This window comes from Magallana gigas, chromosome 8, assembly GCF_963853765.1.
Source record: "Magallana gigas chromosome 8, xbMagGiga1.1, whole genome shotgun sequence".
Classification (NCBI taxonomy): domain Eukaryota; kingdom Metazoa; phylum Mollusca; class Bivalvia; order Ostreida; family Ostreidae; genus Magallana; species Magallana gigas.
In genome coordinates this window covers 31,341,896-31,364,124 of record NC_088860.1, presented here as the reverse complement: position 1 = coordinate 31,364,124, position 22,229 = coordinate 31,341,896, and the positions used below count along the sequence as shown (strand labels likewise).

General features: G+C 33.2%; 1 protein-coding gene across 3 annotated transcripts; it reads right to left on the bottom strand.

Moving 5' to 3' along the window:
• Positions 1-396: 396 nt before the first annotated feature.
• On the bottom strand, positions 397-19,251 carry LOC105317571 (SCO-spondin). Of its 3 annotated transcripts, XM_034473940.2 has the most exons (31): positions 19,117-19,251; positions 18,832-19,023; positions 18,627-18,745; positions 17,569-17,734; positions 16,768-16,869; positions 16,274-16,444; positions 15,955-16,107; positions 15,043-15,213; positions 14,782-14,946; positions 14,448-14,615; positions 13,765-13,929; positions 13,353-13,523; positions 12,683-12,847; positions 12,386-12,556; positions 11,265-11,429; positions 10,968-11,138; positions 9,852-10,016; positions 9,555-9,725; positions 8,433-8,597; positions 8,137-8,307; positions 7,018-7,182; positions 6,722-6,892; positions 5,602-5,766; positions 5,306-5,476; positions 4,162-4,326; positions 3,865-4,035; positions 3,459-3,608; positions 2,754-2,924; positions 1,890-2,090; positions 1,535-1,692; positions 403-576 (listed from the first exon to the last, which is right to left on the bottom strand). In XM_034473940.2, exons 1-31 carry the CDS (start codon positions 19,181-19,183, stop codon positions 535-537), a joined length of 4,884 nt encoding a protein of 1,627 aa, XP_034329831.2. In that variant the 5' UTR covers positions 19,184-19,251; the 3' UTR covers positions 403-534. The 3 variants fall into 3 exon arrangements, with proteins under 3 accessions (XP_065925066.1, XP_065925065.1, XP_034329831.2); XM_066068993.1 differs by lacking the exons at positions 12,683-12,847; positions 13,353-13,523 and having other exon boundaries at positions 402-576; XM_066068994.1 differs by lacking the exons at positions 9,852-10,016; positions 10,968-11,138; positions 11,265-11,429; ... (1 more) ...; positions 12,683-12,847; positions 13,353-13,523 and having other exon boundaries at positions 397-576.
• Between the last annotated feature and the right edge of the window lie 2,978 nt (positions 19,252-22,229).

Here is a 22,229-nt window from a genome sequence, read left to right as displayed (position 1 = left end):
TTACGCGCTAACGAGCGTTACTTAATTTGTATGCACACACCGCTGCAGTTATGAGATTGTATCTATCAAAAAATAATGATTCAAAACTTAAATAACACACGTTAGCGCGATATCTGGTTTTTAGTCTTCTCATCTGATATCAGTCACATTCTTCTTGAACTTTAAAATGATATTTTTAATAATTTTAAGTGAGTCAAGTCCGAATAGCAATTAAGACTGTTCTTCGTTGAGGAACCTTAGTGCAGTAGTGTATTTCACCAGTCTTCATTGTAAGTTGTAAGGTTAAACTATTTTTTCAAAAACTTTTAGACTCTTTATTCAAAAAAAGGCTGTGACATTTTTATAATTGAAATAAACATTATAACAACAAGAAATTCCGCTATACATGTATTTAATAGGAAAAGAATGTAAATAATTTGTAGAAACTAGTGTTATACATAAACAATAGAAGAAAAAAAATTTTAAAAAAAAATTCAGGTTCTGAATCCTAGGTCTTTGAAGTACTAGTAGTTCTGTCGTCTGTTAACAATAGTGTCATTCGTTTACACTGTGATAGACAACGCGTGATTGTCTTCTCTAAAAAAGAACAAAAAATAAAAAATACATTTAAAATTATTCATAGTCAAACTAATTTTTTTGGGTGCATTTGATAAAAAAAATCATACTAATTTTTATTTCTTATGTGGCTTGTAACAAGAGGTTTGATTGACTAAAAAGCCGGTTTCTAAACACCCAGCTTGAGCCGGAGGGAAATAACGTGACGTCAAAATGCATCAAAAGTGACGTCACAATGCATGGACTGTATCAATGGCACATCTTGAAAGTGTAATATACCATTGATTAGACAATGACGCATAGATTATCCAGGTTTAATGAGGTGTTTACGGGGACTTACCCCGGATTGTAAATATAGCACGCCAAATTCACAAAAATGAGCTAAACATAGTTTCACATTTGATAAACTACGTTTATCGACTGGTTACTAAAGTTTACGAACTGCAAACTATAGTACACGAATTGTAAACTATAGTTTTCATCTGTCAAACTTTATTTAACAGTTGTAAACTATAGTTATATACTATATGATAATCTAAGTCTACATGTATCTGTCTGCAAATAACGTTAACGATAGATTTTGCTGATAAATATAGATTCACATTTGTTAACTATAATTTACATTCATTAACTATGGCTAAGAGTTGTTAATGATAGTTTCACACTCTTGAAACTATATTTGTTAGATAAACTATGTTTTGCAACTGCAAATAGTTGTTTTCAGTGTTAATTATAGTTTTACACTTCTAAAACATAGATGATCGCGTTAATTATTGTTTACAGATGTGAAATACAGATTATCGTCGTTAACTATTGTTTTATGTCCGTAAACTATCATAATAGTTTACAACAGTAAAACATAGCTTATCGACAGTGAAACTATGATTAGCTCATTTTTGTGATTTTGGTGTGCCATATGTAAAACCCTGCACACCCTTGATTTAACCTGGATAACTAATAGTGTTATTGATATTCTTACCAGTTTTATAATGACAAGGAGAGAAGCTACAATCATAACGCCACCAATAAAACTAGAACCCAGCAAGACCCATCTCTTGGTATTCGTTTCTAAGGAAATATTTGTCAAGCGAGTAGACTCTGCATTCATTTCGACAGACCTCTTCATTCTGAGTAACTCTGTTGTAAAAGTAAAACCAAATAAAGTCACTATTAAAAGAAAAATTCTGTACATTTATGAGGACAAAGAAAAAGCATTTGTACCATTATTAATGCTAGTAAATAAAATAGATATAATAAATCGACTATATATGATTTTCTGAATTTGTTTCTTTTGAAAAAAAATCATTTTGATTAAAAAAAGTAAATTTCTTTACTGTTTGTTTTAGGCGTTGTTATGGGAGGAGGGCATGTTGTGGAGATGTACAGGCATTGTTTCGCCTGATCGTCCCAAACTAGATTCGCAGGGCAGCTGCGTTTGTACAAAATCTGGTTTGCACAACTCACATATCCGTTGCAGGTTTCACAGGACTGATAATGGCCGTTTACCCAGTGCTTACAGTCGCTAACACAGGAACCTTTTAAAGAATTGAAAACCACTTTAGTTACCTTGCCAATCATGTAAAGTCCATTTGAGAAATTGTGTTATACAAACAAATTCGCATATCACAAATAAGTACGTTCAAATGTGAAATTAAAGAAATTGTGAAGTAGATTTTGGCAGAGTAACAATTCATTTTGCTTTTTTGATCAAGTAAATAGGTAAAATAATTTTTTAAACTCTCTAATGTCATGAAAATAAAAACATGTTAATTAAGTCATGAAATTTCAACGTTTCAAATTGCTCATTTGAGAAAATAATACTGTAACAGAATGAAAATAGAGTTTTCCAGGAACAGAAGCCCACATTCCGCTTCACATCAAAATTATTGACACTAGCTACAAATATCTTGAGCTTGTGTTTTTTAATATATACTGTATAAAGGATAATTTTCGCCCGCTGTTATTTTCGCCTTATTAAACAAGCATACATTCGACCTCGTTTTGAATTGGCTCAGGTTCAGTTGTGTTATAAGAGAGATATATTTAAACATTGGAATTCGCCAAGTCTTAAATAAATTCGTGCTGATAACAAGGACGAAAGGAGCGAAAATAAAACGGGGCAAATATTTCCTTGTAAACAGCAGTCAGATAAAAAAAACCCATAAATTCTCGACTAGGCAAAACGAAATCTAACGTACCAATACATTGGACCTTTGAACAATTTTTAGTTTCAGTTTCCCTTGTGAAACATTTGTATTTTATCCGTGAAGCTATTGGAAGTTCACAGGATCGAGTCCTTCTTTGCTCTCCAAAACCACAGGTGACAGAACAATCAGACCAGGCAGTCCAGACAGGATCAGGCCAGGTTCCTGTAATCAAGCGTTTTTAAAAATGTAGACATCGAAAATAAAACGGAATTTCATTCTCATTTAAATTTTTGAACATCAATAATTATGGATTTGTGAACATTTAAAAAGTGTTTGAAGATCTACAGAATCGTGTAGGAGAGTGTTGCCTCCAGAAAAAATGTTCTACTTCATTGAACAATCGACTACAAGCAAATAATGATGAAAACGCAGTCCCCTTTATTATTTTCAACATTAAATTCAATTTATCAGCCTAAATACAACATATATTCAGATCTACAAATGTCAATATCTAATATGCTCATCCTTTCATTGCACACCTACGAGTCACTTTAAGCAACGACAAACCCCTTACATCCGCTTTAATTCAAAAACTTTTTATAAAAACCGATGTTTCCAGACTACAAGCAACGAAAATAAAATCATGACAGTCATAATTTTTTTTTTCGAAAAGCGTGATGATGGCACATGAATTGCTAACACAAGAAATGTGATATACAATGTAACTTTTGCTGCAATATTAACTATGTTAAATACCTGGACAGCCAAAACACGTTTCCCCTTCAATAAATGTCCCATGACACGTTCCTCCATGTTGGGGAGGGGGGTTGTTACACTCCCGGATACGAGAGCGGCTATTTACACAGCATTCACTCCACATTGACCATGGTCCCCAATTTCCATCAACTTTCAATATTCCGAAATGTTATTAATCTAACATTTTAATGCAAGGTATTAACTCAAAGTAGTTGATTAATAAACAAAGACCATAAACATCATGGACAAGTCATTAAATTGGTCAAAGCAAATCAACGGTTAAAATGAGGTCAACAAAATTCAATTAATATTAAAAAATAAAGCCAATTTAAAGAAATTAACAGCAAATCAAACCTTCTACATTGTGCATGATTCAATATTAATCAAACAAAAATAATATTCATACTTGGACATTCTTGTATTTTGCATGGCTGTTTCTGTTCTTCTTTAAAGGTACAGTTGAATTGAATTTGTTCGGCGGGTGTTAGATCACACTGTCTGAATCTGCTCTGTTCTCCGCTTCCACAAGACACTGAACACTGTCCCCAAGCTGTCCAAGGGGTCAAAGTTTTTCCTCCTGTTAATAGAAATAAAACGTTCCAGACTTGTATTGACGTCATTCTTAAAATGAGAGCAACATACCTCTTACACCTCGATACTCTAGCAAGATGAGAGGAAAAACAATTGCAAATGAATATGTTACCTGGACATCCTATACAATCACGAGATTCCGTGCCAGATCCTACACAGTCTGCGCCTCCATTTTGTGGCGGTGGGTTTGTACACGTTCTTGTTCTCGTTTCCTGACCACGTCCACAAGTGTTCGAACATTTGCCCCATGCGGACCAGGGAGACCATCCACCGTCAACTTTAAAAAGATACGGCCATTTATATTGATATTGTTATGACTCATTTTTCGATTCAGCTAAGATATTTAGGGTGCAATGAAACTGGGTTTTATTGAGGAATCAACGACACAAATTAAATTGGAGTGGCTTTTTATTATTCGGCAAATAATAAGAATTAAGAAAAGGAACAAACTAAACAACATTTTAGTGATTAAGATCAATCGATTTTATTTGAAGTAGAATAAGCATCTCTATTTGATAAAAACCTTGGAGATGAAATAAATTAAACATGCCCATACATACCTTTCATGCCACAAACGTTTTCATATTTAAAACTTTAACAATATTTCGATATTATTCTATAATTTTCGAATTTAAATGTTTCGTATATCATTAAATTATCTTAACGAACGATTAAAAGGTTTTTTAAATATAAGAAAAAATTAAAATGAAAAGACAAATATTTCATTTAAACGTACGACAAAATATGTATGACAAACCAATTTTTTTACATATGGCAAATTCCTTATTAAACGCGAGGACTAAATATATCTGCGTTAAATTGCGAGAAGCACATCTCTCAGATTTTAAAATCTCGCCTTAATTTTAAAACAGATTAAACTGTAAGGAAATACAATGAAGAATCGGTGTTCGTTCGCACGTTTATATTCTTGAGATTTGATGTTAAACGATAGAATCGATGAGGTAAGTACTTCTGAAAATAAGAAATTTACAGTAGTTTCAATACTTTGGAATCATTCAATTTGCGGGGATCAATTTTCATGGATCGCTGACATTTTGTAGTTTTGAAGGGACATAATTTCGTGTATTTTCTTATACCTTCAAAAGGATATACAACTTTCTAACCCTAATTCAAAAATTCGTAGAGAATTTTAATTTGTAATGAATGGTAGCAATGAATTCCACCAAAATTAAGCAAGATGAAATCTAATGATTACACAATCATTCAATTCGAAAATTTAATTTGTATCTACATACTCGGACAATCCGGCATCTTGCATGGCTTTTTCTGTTCGTCTTTAAAGGTACAGTTGAATTGAATTTGTTCGGCGGGTGTTAGATCACACTCTCTGAATCTGCTCTGTTCTCCGCTTCCACAAGATACTGAACACTGTCCCCAAGCTGTCCAAGGGGTCAAAGTTTTTCCTCCTATTAATAGAAATAAGACGTTCCAGACTTGTATTAACTTCATTCTTAAATGAGAGCAACATACCTCCTACACTTCGATACTCTAGCAACATGGGAGGAAAAACAATTGCAAATGAATATGTTACCTGGACATCCTATACAATCACGAGATTCCGTGCCAGATCCTACACAGTCTGCGCCTCCATTTTGTGGCGGTGGGTTTGTACACGTTCTTGTTCTCGTTTCCTGACCACGCCCACAAGTGTTAGAACATCTGCCCCATGCGGACCAGGGAGACCATCCACCGTCAACTTCAAAAAGATACGACCATTTATATTGTTATCGTTATAAATCATTTTTCGATTCAGCTGTCTAAGATATTTAGTATGCAATGAAACTGGCTTTAATTAAGGAATCAATCAACAACACAAATTAAATTGGAGTGGCCTTTTATCATTCGATATAAATAATTAGAATTAATAAAAAGAACAAACTATACAACATTTGAACAATTACTAAGATAAAATGATTTTATTTTAGGTGGATGAGCATCTCGATTTGTTAAAAACCTTCGAGATGAAACAAAATGAACATGCACATATATACATATGATGCAACAAACGTTTTCATTTTTAACAATCTAACCTTTTTTCGATATTATTCTATTATATCTTGAAATTTATTACTGATATATGATAAAATTATCAAATATAAGAAAAAATTAAAATGGCAAAACAAATATTGCATTTAAATCTAAGAAAAAGTATGTATGACAAACCAATTTTTTTACATACGGCAAATTCCTTATCAAACGCGAGGAACAAATATCCGTGTAAAATCCCGAGAAGCACATCTCTCGGATAATAAATCTCGCTTTATTTTTTGAACAGATATAAACTTTAGATATACAATGAAAAATTGGTGTTCGCGAGTTTATATTCTCGCAATTTGATGTTAAACGATAGAATCGATAAATCAGGTACTACTGTAATATAAGAAATTTAGTAGTTTCAATACTTTGGAATCATTTAAACGGTGGTGATCAATATTCATGGATTGCTGACATTTAATAGTTTTAAGATCACGTTTTTCCGTGTTTTTTCATATACCTTCAAAAGGATATACAACTTTCTAACCCTTATTTAAGAATTCATGGAGGATGTTAATTTATGTTGAAGGGTACCCACGAATTCCATAAAAAATTGATATAGATGAAATCTAATGATTTCACAATCATTCAATTCGAAAAATTAATTTGATACATACTCGGACAATCCGGCATCTTGCATGGCTTTTTCTGTTCGTCTTTAAAGGTACAGTTGAATTGAATTTGTTCGGCGGGTGTTAGATCACACTCTCTGAATCTGCTCTGTTCTCCGCTTCCACAAGACACTGAACACTGTCCCCAAGCTGTCCAAGGGGTCAAAGTTTTTCCTCCTGTTAATAGAAATAAAACGTTCCAGACTTGTATTGACTTCATTCTTAAATGAGATCAACATACCTCCTACACTTCGATACTCTAGCAACATGGGAGGAAAAACAATTGCAAGTGAATATGTTACCTGGACATCCTATACAATCACGAGATTCCGTGCCAGATCCTACACAGTCTGCGCCTCCATTTTGTGGCGGTGGGTTTGTACACGTTCTTGTTCTCGTTTCCTGACCACGTCCACAAGTGTTAGAACATTTGCCCCATGCGGACCAGGGAGACCATCCACCGTCAACTTCAAGAAGATACGACCATTTATATCGTTATCGTTATAAATCATTTTCGATTCAGCCGTCTAAAACTTTTAGGATGCAATGAAATTGGCTTTTATTGAGGAATCAATCAACTACACAAATTAAATTGGAGTGGCCTTTTATCATTCGGTATAAATAATTGGAATTAATAAAAAGAACAAACCATACATCATTTGAACGATTACTAAGATAAAATGATTATATTTTAGGTAGATGAGCATCTCGATTTGTTAAAAACCTTCGAGATGAAACAAAATGAACATGCACATATATACATATGATGCAACAAACGTTTTCATTTTCAAAACTCTAACCTTTTTTCGATATTATTCTATTATATCTTGAAATTTATTACTGATATATGATAAAATTATCAAATATAAGAAAAAATTAAAATGGCAAAACAAATATTGCATTTAAATCTAAGAAAAAGTATGTATGACAAACCAATTTTTTTACATACGGCAAATTCCTTATCAAACGCGAGGAACAAATATCCGTGTAAAATCCCGAGAAGCACATCTCTCGGATAATAAATCTCGCTTTATTTTTTGAACAGATATAAACTTTAGATATACAATGAAAAATTGGTGTTCGCGAGTTTATATTCTCGCAATTTGATGTTAAACGATAGAATCGATAAATCAGGTACTACTGTAAAATAAGAAATTTAGTAGTTTCAATACTTTGGAATCATTTAAACGGTGGTGATCAATATTCATGGATTGCTGACATTTAATAGTTTTAAGATCACGTTTTTCCGTGTTTTTTCATATACCTTCAAAAGGATATACAACTTTCTAACCCTTATTTAAGAATTCATGGAGGATGTTAATTTATGTTGAAGGGTACCCACGAATTCCATAAAAAATTGATAAAGATGAAATCTAATGATTTCACAATCATTCAATTCGAAAAATTAATTTGATACATACTCGGACAATCCGGCATCTTGCATGGCTTTTTCTGTTCGTCTTTAAAGGTACAGTTGAATTGAATTTGTTCGGCGGGTGTTAGATCACACTCTCTGAATCTGCTCTGTTCTCCGCTTCCACAAGACACTGAACACTGTCCCCAAGCTGTCCAAGGGGTCAAAGTTTTTCCTCCTGTTAATAGAAATAAAACGTTCCAGACTTGTATTGACTTCATTCTTAAATGAGATCAACATACCTCCTACACTTCGATACTCTAGCAACATGGGAGGAAAAACAATTGCAAGTGAATATGTTACCTGGACATCCTATACAATCACGAGATTCCGTGCCAGATCCTACACAGTCTGCGCCTCCATTTTGTGGCGGTGGGTTTGTACACGTTCTTGTTCTCGTTTCCTGACCACGTCCACAAGTGTTAGAACATTTGCCCCATGCGGACCAGGGAGACCATCCACCGTCAACTTCAAGAAGATACGACCATTTATATCGTTATCGTTATAAATCATTTTCGATTCAGCCGTCTAAAACTTTTAGGATGCAATGAAATTGGCTTTTATTGAGGAATCAATCAACTACACAAATTAAATTGGAGTGGCCTTTTATCATTCGGTATAAATAATTGGAATTAATAAAAAGAACAAACCATACATCATTTGAACGATTACTAAGATAAAATAATTATATTTTAGGTAGATGAGCATCTCGATTTGTTAAAAACCTTCGAGATTAAACAAAATGAACATGCACATATATACATATGATGCAACAAACGTTTTCATTTTCAAAACTCTAACCTTATTTCGATATTATTCTATAATTTCTTGAATTATTATTACTCATATATGAAAAAATTATCAAATATAAGAAAAAATTAAAATGACAAAACAAATATTGCATTTAAATCTAAGAAAAAGAATGCATGACAAACCAATTGTTTACATACGGCAAATTCCTTATTAAACGCGAGGAATAAATATCCGCGTAAAATTCCGAGAAGCACATCTCTCGGATATTAAATCTCGCTTTATTTTTTGAACAGATATAAACTTTAGATATACAATGAAAAATTGGTGTTTCGCCAGTTTATATTCTCGTGATTTGGTATTAAACGATAGAATCGATAAATCAGGTATTACTGTAAAATAAGAAATTTACAGTAGTTTAAATACTTTGGAATCATCCAATTTCATGGGGATCAATTTTCATGGATTTCTGACATTTTAAAGTTTTGACGGGACGTTTTTTAGTGCATTTTCATATACTTTCAAAATGATATCTAACTTTATAACCCTTATCCAAAAATCTGTGGAGGATGTTTATTTGTGTTGAAGGGTACCAATGAATTCCACCAAAATTATGCATGACGAAATCTAATGATTTCACAATCATTCAATTCGAAAAATTAATTTGATACATACTCGGACAATCCGGCATCTTGCATGGCTTTTTCTGTTCGTCTTTAAAGGTACAGTTGAATTGAATTTGTTCGGCGGGTGTTAGATCACACTCTCTGAATCTGCTCTGTTCTCCGCTTCCACAAGATACTGAACACTGTCCCCAAGCTGTCCAAGGGGTCAAAGTTTTTCCTCCTGTTAATAGAAATAAAACATTTCAGACTTGTATTGACTTCATTCTTGAAATGATAGCAATATACCTCCTACACTTTAATACTCTATCAACATGAGAGGAAAAACAATTGCAAATGAATATGTTACCTGGACATCCTATACAATCACGAGATTCCGTGCCAGATCCTACACAGTCTGCGCCTCCATTTTGTGGCGGTGGGTTTGTACACGTTCTTGTTCTCGTTTCCTGACCACGTCCACAAGTGTTAGAACATTTGCCCCATGCGGACCAGGGAGACCATCCACCGTTAACTTTAAAAAGATACGGCCATTAGTATTGTTATCGTTATAAATCATTTTTCGGTTTAGCTTAGATTTTTAGGGTGCAATATGCAATGAAATTGGCTTTTATTGAGGAATCAAGGACACAAATTAAATTGGAGTGGGTTTTTATTATTCGGTATCAATTATTAGAATTAATTAAAAGAATACACTATACAAAATTTAAACGATTACTAATATAAAATGATTTTATTTTAGGTAGATTAACGTCCCGATTTTATAAAAACCTTGGAGATAAAATAATTTGAACATGCCCATATATACCTTTCAAGCCACAACGTTTTCATTTTTAAAACTCTTACACTATTTTGATAATATTCTATAATTTCTTGAATTTAATTACTCTTATATGATTAAATTATAAAATATAAATAAAATTAAAATGACAGCACAAATATTGCATTTAAACTTAGGACAAAATATGTATGACAAACCATATTTATTACATACTGCAATTCCTAATTAAACGCGAGGAATAAATATCCGCGAAAAGTCGCAAGAAGCACATCTCTCTGATTTAAAAATCTCGCTTTAATTTTAAGACAGATATAAACTAAAAGGAAATACAATGAAAACTCGGTGTTGGCGAGTTTATATTCTCGCAATTTGATGTTAAACGATAGAATCGATAAGGTAAGTACTTCTGAAAATAAGAAATTTACAGTAGTTTCAATACTTTGGAATCATTCAATTCGTAGGGATCAATTTTCATGGATTGCTGATATTTTATAGCTTTGAGGGGACGTAATTTCGTGTATTTTCATGTACCTTTAAAAGGATAACTTTATAACCCTTATTTAATAATTCATGGAGGATGTTAATTTGTGTTGAAGGGTATCCACAAATTCCATAAAAAAATGATAAAGATGAAATCTAATGATTTCACAATCATTCAATTCGAAAAATTAATTTGATACATACTCGGACAATCCGGCATCTTGCATGGCTTTTTCTGTTCGTCTTTAAAGGTACAGTTGAATTGAATTTGTTCGGCGGGTGTTAGATCACACTCTCTGAATCTGCCCTGTTCTCCGCTTCCACAAGATACTGAACACTGTCCCCAAGCTGTCCAAGGAGTCAAAGTTTTTCCTCCTGTTAATAGAAATAAAACGTTTCAGACTTGTATTGACTTCATTCTTAAAATGATAGCAATATACCTCCTACACTTTAATACTCTATCAACATGAGAGGAAAAACAATTGCAAATGAATATGTTACCTGGACATCCTATACAATCACGAGATTCCGTGCCAGATCCTACACAGTCTGCGCCTCCATTTTGTGGCGGTGGGTTTGTACACGTTCTTGTTCTCGTTTCCTGACCACGTCCACAAGTGTTAGAACATTTGCCCCATGCGGACCAGGGAGACCATCCACCGTCAACTTCAAGAAGATACGAACATTTATATTGTTATCGTTATAAATCATTTTCGATTCAGCCGTCTAAAACTTTTAGGATGCAATGAAATTGGCTTTTATTGAGGAATCAATCAACTACACAAATTAAATTGGAGTGGCCTTTTATCATTCGGTAAAAATAATTAGAATTAATAAAAAGAACAAACTATACAACATTTGAACGATTACTAAGATAAAATGATTATATTTTAGTTAGATGAGCATCTCGATTTGTTAAAAACCTTCGAGATGAAACAAAATGAACATGCACATATATACATATGATGCAACAAACGTTTTCATTTTTAAAACTCTAACCTTATTTCGATATTATTCTATAATTTCTTGAATTTTATTACTCATATATGATGAAATTATCAAATATAAGAAAAAATTAAAATGGCAAAACAAATATTGCATTTAAATCTAAGAAAAAGTATGTATGACAAACCAACTCTTTTACATACGGCAAATTCCTTATTAAACGCGAGGGATAAATATCCGCGTAAAATCCCGAGAAGCACATCTCTCAGACATTAAATCTCGCTTTATTTTCGGAACAGATATAAGTTTTAGATATACAATGAAAAATTGGTGTTCGCCAGTTTATATTCTCGCGATTTGGTGTTAAACGATAGAATCGATAAATCAGGTACTACTGTAAAATAAGAAATTTACAGTAGTTTAAATACTTTGGAATCATCCAACTTCATGGGGATCAATTTTCATGGATTTCTGACATTTTAAAGTTTTGAGGGGACTTTTTTTCCTGCATTTTCATATACTTTCAAAATGATATATAACTTTATAACCCTTATTTAAAAATCTGTGGAGCATGTTAATTTGTGTTGAAGGGTACCCACGAATTCCACCAAAATTATGCATGATGAAATCTAATGATTTCACAATCATTCAATTCGAAAAATTAATTTGATACATACTCGGACAATCCGGCATCTTGCATGGCTTTTTCTGTTCGTCTTTAAAGGTACAGTTGAATTGAATTTGTTCGGCGGGTGTTAGATCACACTCTCTGAATCTGCTCTGTTCTCCGCTTCCACAAGACACTGAACACTGTCCCCAAGCTGTCCAAGGGGTCAAAGTTTTTCCTCCTGTTAATAGAAATAAAACATTTCAGACTTGTATTGACTTCATTCTTGAAATGATAGCAATATACCTCCTACACTTTAATACTCTATCAACATGAGAGGAAAAACAATTGCAAATGAATATGTTACCTGGACATCCTATACAATCACGAGATTCCGTGCCAGATCCTACACAGTCTGCGCCTCCATTTTGTGGCGGTGGGTTTGTACACGTTCTTGTTCTCGTTTCCTGACCACGTCCACAAGTGTTAGAACATTTGCCCCATGCGGACCAGGGAGACCATCCACCGTCAACTTCAAGAAGATACGACCATTTATATCGTTATCGTTATAAATCATTTTCGATTCAGCCGTCTAAAACTTTTAGGATGCAATGAAATTGGCTTTTATTGAGGAATCAACGACACAAATTGAATCGGAGTGGCTTTTAGCATTCGATAAAAATAATTAGAATCAATAAAAAGAACAAACCAAACTACTTAAAACACGTTTTTCTAAGATAAGAAAAAACGCGAGAAGCACATCTCTTGGATTTTAAAATCTCGCTTTAATTTTTGGACAGATATAAACTGTTCTGAAATACAATCAGTAATCGGTGTTTGAGAGTTTATATTCTTGCGATTTGTTGTTAAACGTTGGAATCGATGAAGTAAGTACTACTGTAGAATAAGAAATTTACATTTAATTCCATAATTCGTGGAGGACGTTAATTTGTGCTGAAGGGTAACCACAAATTCCACCAAAACTGAGCAAGATGAAATCTAATGATTTCACTTCGAAAAATTAATTTGATACATACTCGGACAATCCGGCATCTTGCATGACTTTTTCTGTTCGTCTTTAAAGGTACAGTTGAATTGAATTTGTTCGGCGGGTGTTAGATCACACTCTCTGAATCTGCTCTGTTCTCCGCTTCCACAAGATACCGAACATTGTCCCCAAGCTGTCCAAGGGGTCAAAGTTTTCCCCCCTGTTAATAGAAATAAAACGTTCCAGACAATTGCATTGTATTTCAATTGACATATATTTCCTTACTTTCAATGAATACAACATTTGTTCCTACACTTTGAATGTTACATGTATCTGGACATCCTATACAAACATGAGATTTAATATACACTGTAATAGTAATCAAAAATTTAAGAATTTTGTCTTCTTTTAATTCGTAAACTGTATCAAATATCGAGATATGAAACATTGTTTTTGTTCACCTGGACAACCGATACATTTCCTAGATTCCAGTCCCACTCCCGGACAATCTTTTCCTCCATGTTGTGGGGGCGGATTTGTACATGTTCTTATCCTTGTTTCCTCGCCATGTCCACAAGTTTTAGAACATTCACCCCATGTAGACCAATCGGACCAATTTCCATCAACTGTACAATTTAAGTTTGAAAGTATGTCAACATGTTTACAGCATAATTTTATACTAATGATTTTTTAAAATTAATATCTAACATTTACTATATTATCAGCCGCGAAAATTATATGAAAGCTGCAACTAGCATCCATTGATTATTGTATTAGTATATATCTGATATTGGCCTTTCAGAAAAAATTAATTTTAAAACTTATCTTCAAAAACAGGCTAAAACAAAATAATAAAAGACAATTTTTTCGTAATAATGCAGGTGCAGAATCAACATGTTGGTGGTTATCATTATGTTTTTTCTGTGTGTAAAATTGTAAGGTTTTTTTTCATCAATGTTTTTATTTGTTAACATATTTTGTTGCCGGTGGCATATATTTTATGCATGGTGCAAAAAATATGTCTACACATTCTTAATAAATATAAATGCAAGATACGAATTGATCATGTTGAGAGTCTTGTTACCTTTCAAATAATACTAAAGAAAAACGATACAATCACCAATATTTGCGGTGTTGTACGTACTAGGACATTCTATGTTTGTTTTGCATTCTCTTTCTTCCTTCTCTTCATAACTACACAGATGTTTTTCATCAACCTTAAGATCACATCTTCTGCTTCTGGACTGAATTCCGTTACCACATGTTACAGAGCACGTGGACCATGAAGTCCAAAGTGTAAGTTCCTTTTGAACTGAAAAAAAAAATGAAAAGTCGCAAACATTACGAAATATCATCTCCCATTTGCTCCTTTGCATGTATTTTAATGGCGGAAATCTTAGATGATAACTTTCAAGAATTCATTTATGATGAATATAATAAACTTTCTGCTTTAAACAAGAATTACAAAAGGAGCATACATGGACACCCGATGCACTCCTGGCGTTGCCTCTCGTCACCCTCGCAGTCCTTCCCATTGTGTTCAGGTTTGGGGTTGTTACATTCCCGGCTGCGCCAATGTTCACCTTTCCCGCAATCTGATGAACAGTTTCCCCATGGACTCCAAGATGACCAATTGCCGTCAACTAAATGAAACATCAATGAAAAAAAAGCAAAATACGTGTCTAAACATTTTATTTTATTGCTTGGTCATTTATTTATTTATTTTGGACACAGTGTACCTGGACAGGGATCTGTGTTACACGGTTTAGATTCGACAGCATCTCCCACGCAATCGCTCCCTCCGTGTTTAGGTGGTGGGTTTGTACATTCACGACTCCGTTGTATGGTACCCCCTCCACATGTGACAGGACACTGGCTCCACACACCCCATGACGCCCAATTCCCATCAACTTTTAGTAACAGAGAACAGGTAGTATTGAGGTCAGAACGGCAAGATAGAACAGATAACCAATAACATGCATACTGATCGGAATGAGCGATCGAAAAAGATCCACACCTTAATTTTTTAGATGTGATTTTTTAAGGTCAAGACTTTTATTTTGTAAAGAAAATCTCATGTAATTAAGTTTTAAAATTTGAATATATTCTTGTGTCCCTATACAGAGCTCTTTTACTTAACAGTTCAAGACCCTACCTCACCAGATAGCAACTTAAATGTTTTGTTTAATTGTTTGTACACATGTACCTATATCTTATAGAGCTCATTTGTTAAAGTAGCAGCCTCGTGAACCATACAGAACCTGAGAGATATTGTTCATATTGAAAAAATTAATTTTTTTGAAAAATACTTATTTTAATTAAAATCTTCCATTTTTTAACAATTTGACTAATATGTACATTTTATCCATCATGATATTTATAATAATCAAATAGATTTTTGCTGATTTTTAAGGAGATCAATGCGTACAACAATTTTTTTTTTTCAAAGTGCGTTGCCACAGACCATTAAGTCCTCAAAATACACAAGCAGCGAATGATTGACGTCCATCGACTTTATTTTGGGCACAAAGTAAAGTTCTTGAGCGGACAAATTCCCAAAGCAACTACATATATAACTAACTAGTTTTCTTTAAAGAAGTTTTTAAGGATCTTGAGGACAAGACGTAGAGACAAGAAAATACACATCATACCTCTTGTGGATTTTTCACATAAAGTTGGCAGAGATTTTGTACAGAGTTGTGGATATGTGATCTGATAAAGGGTGCCGTCATTATTGACCTTGACCGCAACACAGTGACTGGAATGAAGGTTGTCTACCATGGTTACCAGATTTGAACCTTGACCTGTAAAAATATTGAAATTACATATTAACGTTTTTTTTTCTGCAATCCTTGCAGCATGTACCTTTATGCATACAAAACACCTCTACTGAAAGCATTTCGATGTTTAAATAGCATCTGAAGTTGATAAAATCGAATGAATGGAATATATTCTTTATTTTTCATTTACTTGGTGGGGTCCATTTCTCGATGCTCCTTCTATAGAATCCTGTCCACAATGAATAATACTTGACAGATTCCGTAAGACCATTATAGTATCCATTGAAGTTTGCTTGCAGCTTGCCACACCGTTTGACGGCCTCAGTCCATGGTATTGTGTCGCTTATTGATATCTGTCCGTCTGTAAAATATAAGAATCTTCTTTTGATTTTAAGAAGCTTGATGGTCAACAAAGTAGTCATCAAATTGTTAAGATATTATATGTTAAGCTGATCCAATCGATCGATTAAGCCACAAATTGTGATTTAGCAGTCGTAGAATATTTATAAAGAAAAATTCAAAATATTTTGACATCTAAATTTGAAAGGTTTCTTGTATCGTTATATTAAGCTTGTTTCTATCTCGTAGGAGACATATAAAGTCTCAAAATGGTCACAACTACCCAACCGTCAGAGAAAAAAATATTTATACCATACCCGAACGAAACTTGCCAAAAAAACTTACTCTCACAGATCCTTCCGAGTCTGTTCAAGCAGGAAGAGTAGGCGTGTCCAATGGGTTGCGTTCCAAAGAATCGGAAGCTGGCACAGTTCCCAAAGTCATTTTCTGAGCAAAATATATACAACAAATAGGTATTTGATATGACATCGAAGTGATTCGATGCACACTTTAAAAATTCAACAAAATTTGAATATTGATTTTATTGTGTAACGTAGATAGCAAGCTCTTTCATAGCTACATGTTCTTTATAGTAAATATGTATGATATATCTATAATCTTTATTTTGATTACCTCCTTCTCTTGTACTGTTTGCGGTGAATAGTATTGATTTCATTTAAAATGATAAAGAGGAATCGTGCGTTTTGGGATTTCGTCAGACGAATTTTTTCTTACAAAATTTTAATTGTTATGTTGTACTCAATGTACTTCTGCAGATGACTCTATAACAAATCATTCCAATTCTTCTATACACAGACTTGACAAGTAAAGTAAGATGACGAAAATTATGTATGAAAACGTAAATGTACCTTTTTATCAATACTTAAGGTTGGCATAGCAAGTTCCACCTCTCCTCTCTCTCTTTTCTCTCTATCTCTTTTTTTTAATCTTTTTTAATTAACTTTATATATCCATAGGAATATAAATTTATTTTTGCAGGATTTTTATGGAGGCAGTAGAGAAAGGTCTAAATAAAATCAACCCCTTTATTTCCAAATTTAAACGAAATTATTCGGCGGCATTGTATGCATATGGTTATTTGCTCTGGTTTGGTTTCACTGTAAAAATGAAATAGATTTTTCTTACCCGCTGCCACTGGCCTTGTTTGATGGTATTTGAATACAACCACACTTCCGGGATTTGGGGCGCCATAAAGTTCATCAGGGTTGTTGGGAAAATCTTGGTAATAACACTGTTCGCTGCCCAATTTACGGTAGTTGTCAACGTTGTCATAGCAATAGCATGTCTTTTCCTGTATTCGAAATAGTGAAATATTTTCACCTTATACCACATGCTAAGTTCTTTTGGGGGTTGTTTTCGCAGTCAGAAGTAAAACTTTATGATTACAACTCGAAGATGGTGAAATAAGGCGGTCAAAATGTTTATATAATAGAACGGAAAGATAACTAGTACTGAAAAATATAATTATTAACAGTTCTGATAATTATTTAAAAAAATTGTTTCAAGCAATGTACGTTGATATTGTTTATATGTATCATAAGATCCATCTGTAAGCGCTAGCCTCAAATATGTTCAATCCTTAAAAATGGATTTGTTCAATTCTTAAAATTTATTGATTTTAGTGTGCGTGTATCAAACCCTCAAATTGCATCAACATTTATATCTATAATTCATTTTTATTTTATTGAATGGACCTGATGAGCTCCATACATATATTCTTGTCAACAAGTCTAACGAATGTTTAATGGAAAACGAACTAATTTCAATGAAAGATTTGGAGTAATAACCCACTTTACATTAGAAATATCATTTTATTTTCTTCTTAACATTGTACATTTTAAAGACAATAATTTTTTTTTAAAGACATAAACTTGTGAACAAAGCCACATATATAGCATTTTCATTAAACGCTTTGTTGTGACTGAAATGGCTCTTTAGTTAGAGCACCAGAACTATGCTTTAAAGGTAAAGGGTTTCATATCACAAAAATTGATGTATTTTTTATTTCTTACTGTGTTAAATTTTTCTATCTGTTGATGTAAAAAAAATGTGCTTTTGTGATTTTTTTAGAATTATTACAGCAGATTTGAATAGAAAAAAATTAAACGTATTTCATCATTGATTCAATAGGCGTTAACGCTATCTTATTTAAACCCTTTAACATTTTAATTAAGACAACTTACCGATATACCCATTGTAAAGTAGATTCTGAAACTGGCACAAAACAAATAACAGGAGAAAGTGGGAAACGTCTCGTTGGAAATGTCGTGTTTTTCTGGAGCCGTGGGTGTCTCATAACAGCCTGAAAATAAAATATTCAAGCTTGAACCTCTCTCTCTCTCTCTCTCTCTCTCTCTCTATCTCTCTCTCTCTCTCTCTCTCTCTTACCAAGATGTGTAAACCAAGGTGTCTGTTGAACTCGAGCTCCGATCCAGAAGAACTGATCTTGAGGGTAGTTTGGGGGACGCTGAGGAACCTGAAAGCCTCTAACGCTGAAATCTCCGTCGTCCCAGGCCCCCAGCTGCTGGCAGCTTTGGGAAGACTGATCCCAAGTTCGAAGGGTATTATCATAGTAAGGTCCTAAAAATGAATTGGATTAATTTCTTATATGATCTTCCATATATATACTCCAAAAGTCCTAAAATGCCTAAAAGTAACAAATTAAATTACTACCTCTGTCCGCAACTGCAGTTACTATGAAACAAGAAATCAGGAACAAAGCCCACGGTCCCCGCGCCATTTTGGGAACGTATCAACGAAGCACCTTCTCCCTTTGCTTGACCAACAGGACAATGATCACCAAGGCCGAGTGCGGGGGGATGTCCGTGTTATAGGGACAAGGATACCATGTAACCAACCCAGATAGTTACGATAGGGTTACCGTGTACCCTAAACCAGTGCAATTATGGTTTCCAGGATTTATTTATAATGGTTTATAATGTCTTTACGAAAACGTAATGCAAACATTATTTGTTTTTCAGAAATCAGCAAAATCGTTCATAGTTTTTTGTTGACATGGATGATTTGAACAATTTTGACAAAACATCTGTTTGAATATTTTTTTATTTTGAACTAAAGAAAATATATCGATAATGTATAAATATTTTCTCCTTCCAGAAATCTTGTCTTTTTTTTGGTCAAAATCGGTGGTCAAAAAGTTATTTTTAAAAAATGGTTTAGCATTCTGTTTGCAGCTGTATTAAGATGACCTGATTGGCTGAGTCATAACTGATAACGAAGAACAAGAAAAAAGAGGTTTCCTTTTTTTATTATCAGAAAATTTGTTGTAATTAACAATGGATTAATGCAGCAACTAAATTTGAGGATCTAATGAAATTCATAAGAAAAAAAAGAAGCATTTCTCAATTTAATGTGGTTGTTAACTTTCTGAAGAAATGTGTTTAATTTTTATGTACTTAATTGTGCACTTTTATGCACTAATATCGAATTTGCTGGTTCATTAAATTGAGTATATATTTATAATAAACAATTTCGTCAGGATATACTGTAATACCCGTGACCCAAATAACTATTAGCACAGAAATCTAGATCCTGAATGTTTGCAACAGCTTGTAACTTTCTATAAAAGGATGTTTATTTCTTTATAACATAACAATTAAACACTGTCTTTTACAAGACGCTCTTGTAAATTTTTACTAATATAATTTCAATAGCTAATTATCTACCATTACGCATTAATACTTATAAATTGAAGTATAAGTATAAACAATTGTATTTTTACGTTATGTACTTGAAGGTAGAAAATAAATAGTTGACTCAAATGTACGCTGTTAAAAAGTTTAGAAGCTCAGACGATTCTTTTTTTTTTTTTTTTAGAAAATCTATACAAATGATGTTTACAGCAATATAAACCTCCACTATTATACGGATCAATATCTAGTGACCAATATTTATTAGCAATTTATATTCGTATTTAAAACGTAAATATATATAATCTTAATTTAATCTCTATATTCAATATCGTGTAATACTCGATATCATATTTCAAAAAATGCACAATTAAATCTTTAAAATTATTATTAGAAATTTCGGTTGGTAGATTTTTCTCTATTACAATTATTTGAATAAACGAATAAAAGTTTTGCATTATTGTATTACATGTAAACACCAGCCCCCCCCCCCCCCCCCCCCAAATTACTAAAAATATGCATCGGATTCCCCCTTCCCATGCAAATATAAATATCCTCGGACCCCCCCCCTCCCCCGGAAAAAGCCTGCATCCGCGCATGTATTGTGCGCAACATTAAAAATGAATTTTAGTTAACTTACGCTATACTTTTAAACTGCCAAACATAATTCGGTTTTTTATACTGCTTTATACCGTAAATCCATTAAATCTTTCTCTGTCTTTTATTTATAATTCCATTACTGATGAAAGTGTAAAGTTAGGAATCTTTTAATTTGATCAGCAAATACACCAAGTATTCCGTAGAAACACGTGTTAATTTCAGTACTTGGCACGACGAATTGTACGTATAATTAAGTAATAGGTCGGGTTGTGCAAGACAGGAATCGTCAGATTTCTTGTTGTTACATCCGGGGTTAAAATTGGAGGTTTAACACAAAAGGAGGGGGTTAGGCGGTGTCGACAGTCATGTCCATTTGGGGGGGGGGGGTAGGAATTTTGTATCATGCACCTTTGCCTCAAAAATAAAAGCTATGAATATAGTTTTACAGTATGAATGTGTTTAGAGATTATAAAAATCAATTGATAAGCATCTTTGTTGAAATTGCATGTTTAGTCTACAGAATTGTTCATAACATTAAATGATTTCCGAAAACATTCTTTATTTTTTTTTTATTGTTTTGAATGATACCCTTTCAATTCTACAACTTTCAATTTGAAAATGTGTGCACGTGTGTGTGTGTGTGGGGGGGGGGGGGGATGGGGGGGGGGGCTCATCTAAAAAATCTAAACAAAAAAAATTACTTTAAAAAAATCCTAAACTCTAACCGGGGGATACTTTTTTACATGGTCCTATAAAATGAGGAGCGGGGAGGGACAATGATACAATGCAAATATGTTAACGCCTCATTTTCTAAAATACAGTGCCAATGAGTATGTATTGTGCGTGATACATTATGTTCATTGAAAATCAGTACTAAGATTTTAAAGAGTTCCTACGTTTAAATTTATATCAATTTTTATGAAGTTTAATCTGATTCATTTAATCTTTATATAACAAGATTATTTTGTTTCATTTAAGATTAAATATGTATGTTTTCAGTCATGTATAAAATGACAATATTTATGTTTAAGTTTCGCATTAATTCGCAAAACTTTATAACGCTAGCTGTCGAGAAAAAAAGGGAAACTATTGCGAATTAAGGCAAAACTTTCGCAAACGAATGCGTAACTTTCGCGAATTAACGCAACATTTTGCAAATAAACGCGTAACTTTCGCGAATAAAAGCGTTACTATTGCGAATAAACGCGTAACTTTACTATAATCTTTACTATAAACTTTACTCATTTCATAAAAAACCCTTATGAAGAACAATGACTGAAAACAAACGGATCTTAGTTTTAAATAAAACAAAATCTGTTTTATATATAAATATAAATAAATCTGATATACATTCAACCGTGGGAAATCTTAAAAGTCTTAGTATTGATTTTCAAACGACATGATGCGTCGTGTTTTCCATATTCTCCCGAGCGCTGTATTTTAGAAAATAAAGCATCGCATCAACATTTGCATAGTTAAAAATTTAATTCGATTAAAAATTATATCAAATACTAATGTTTAATTAAAATTATATCA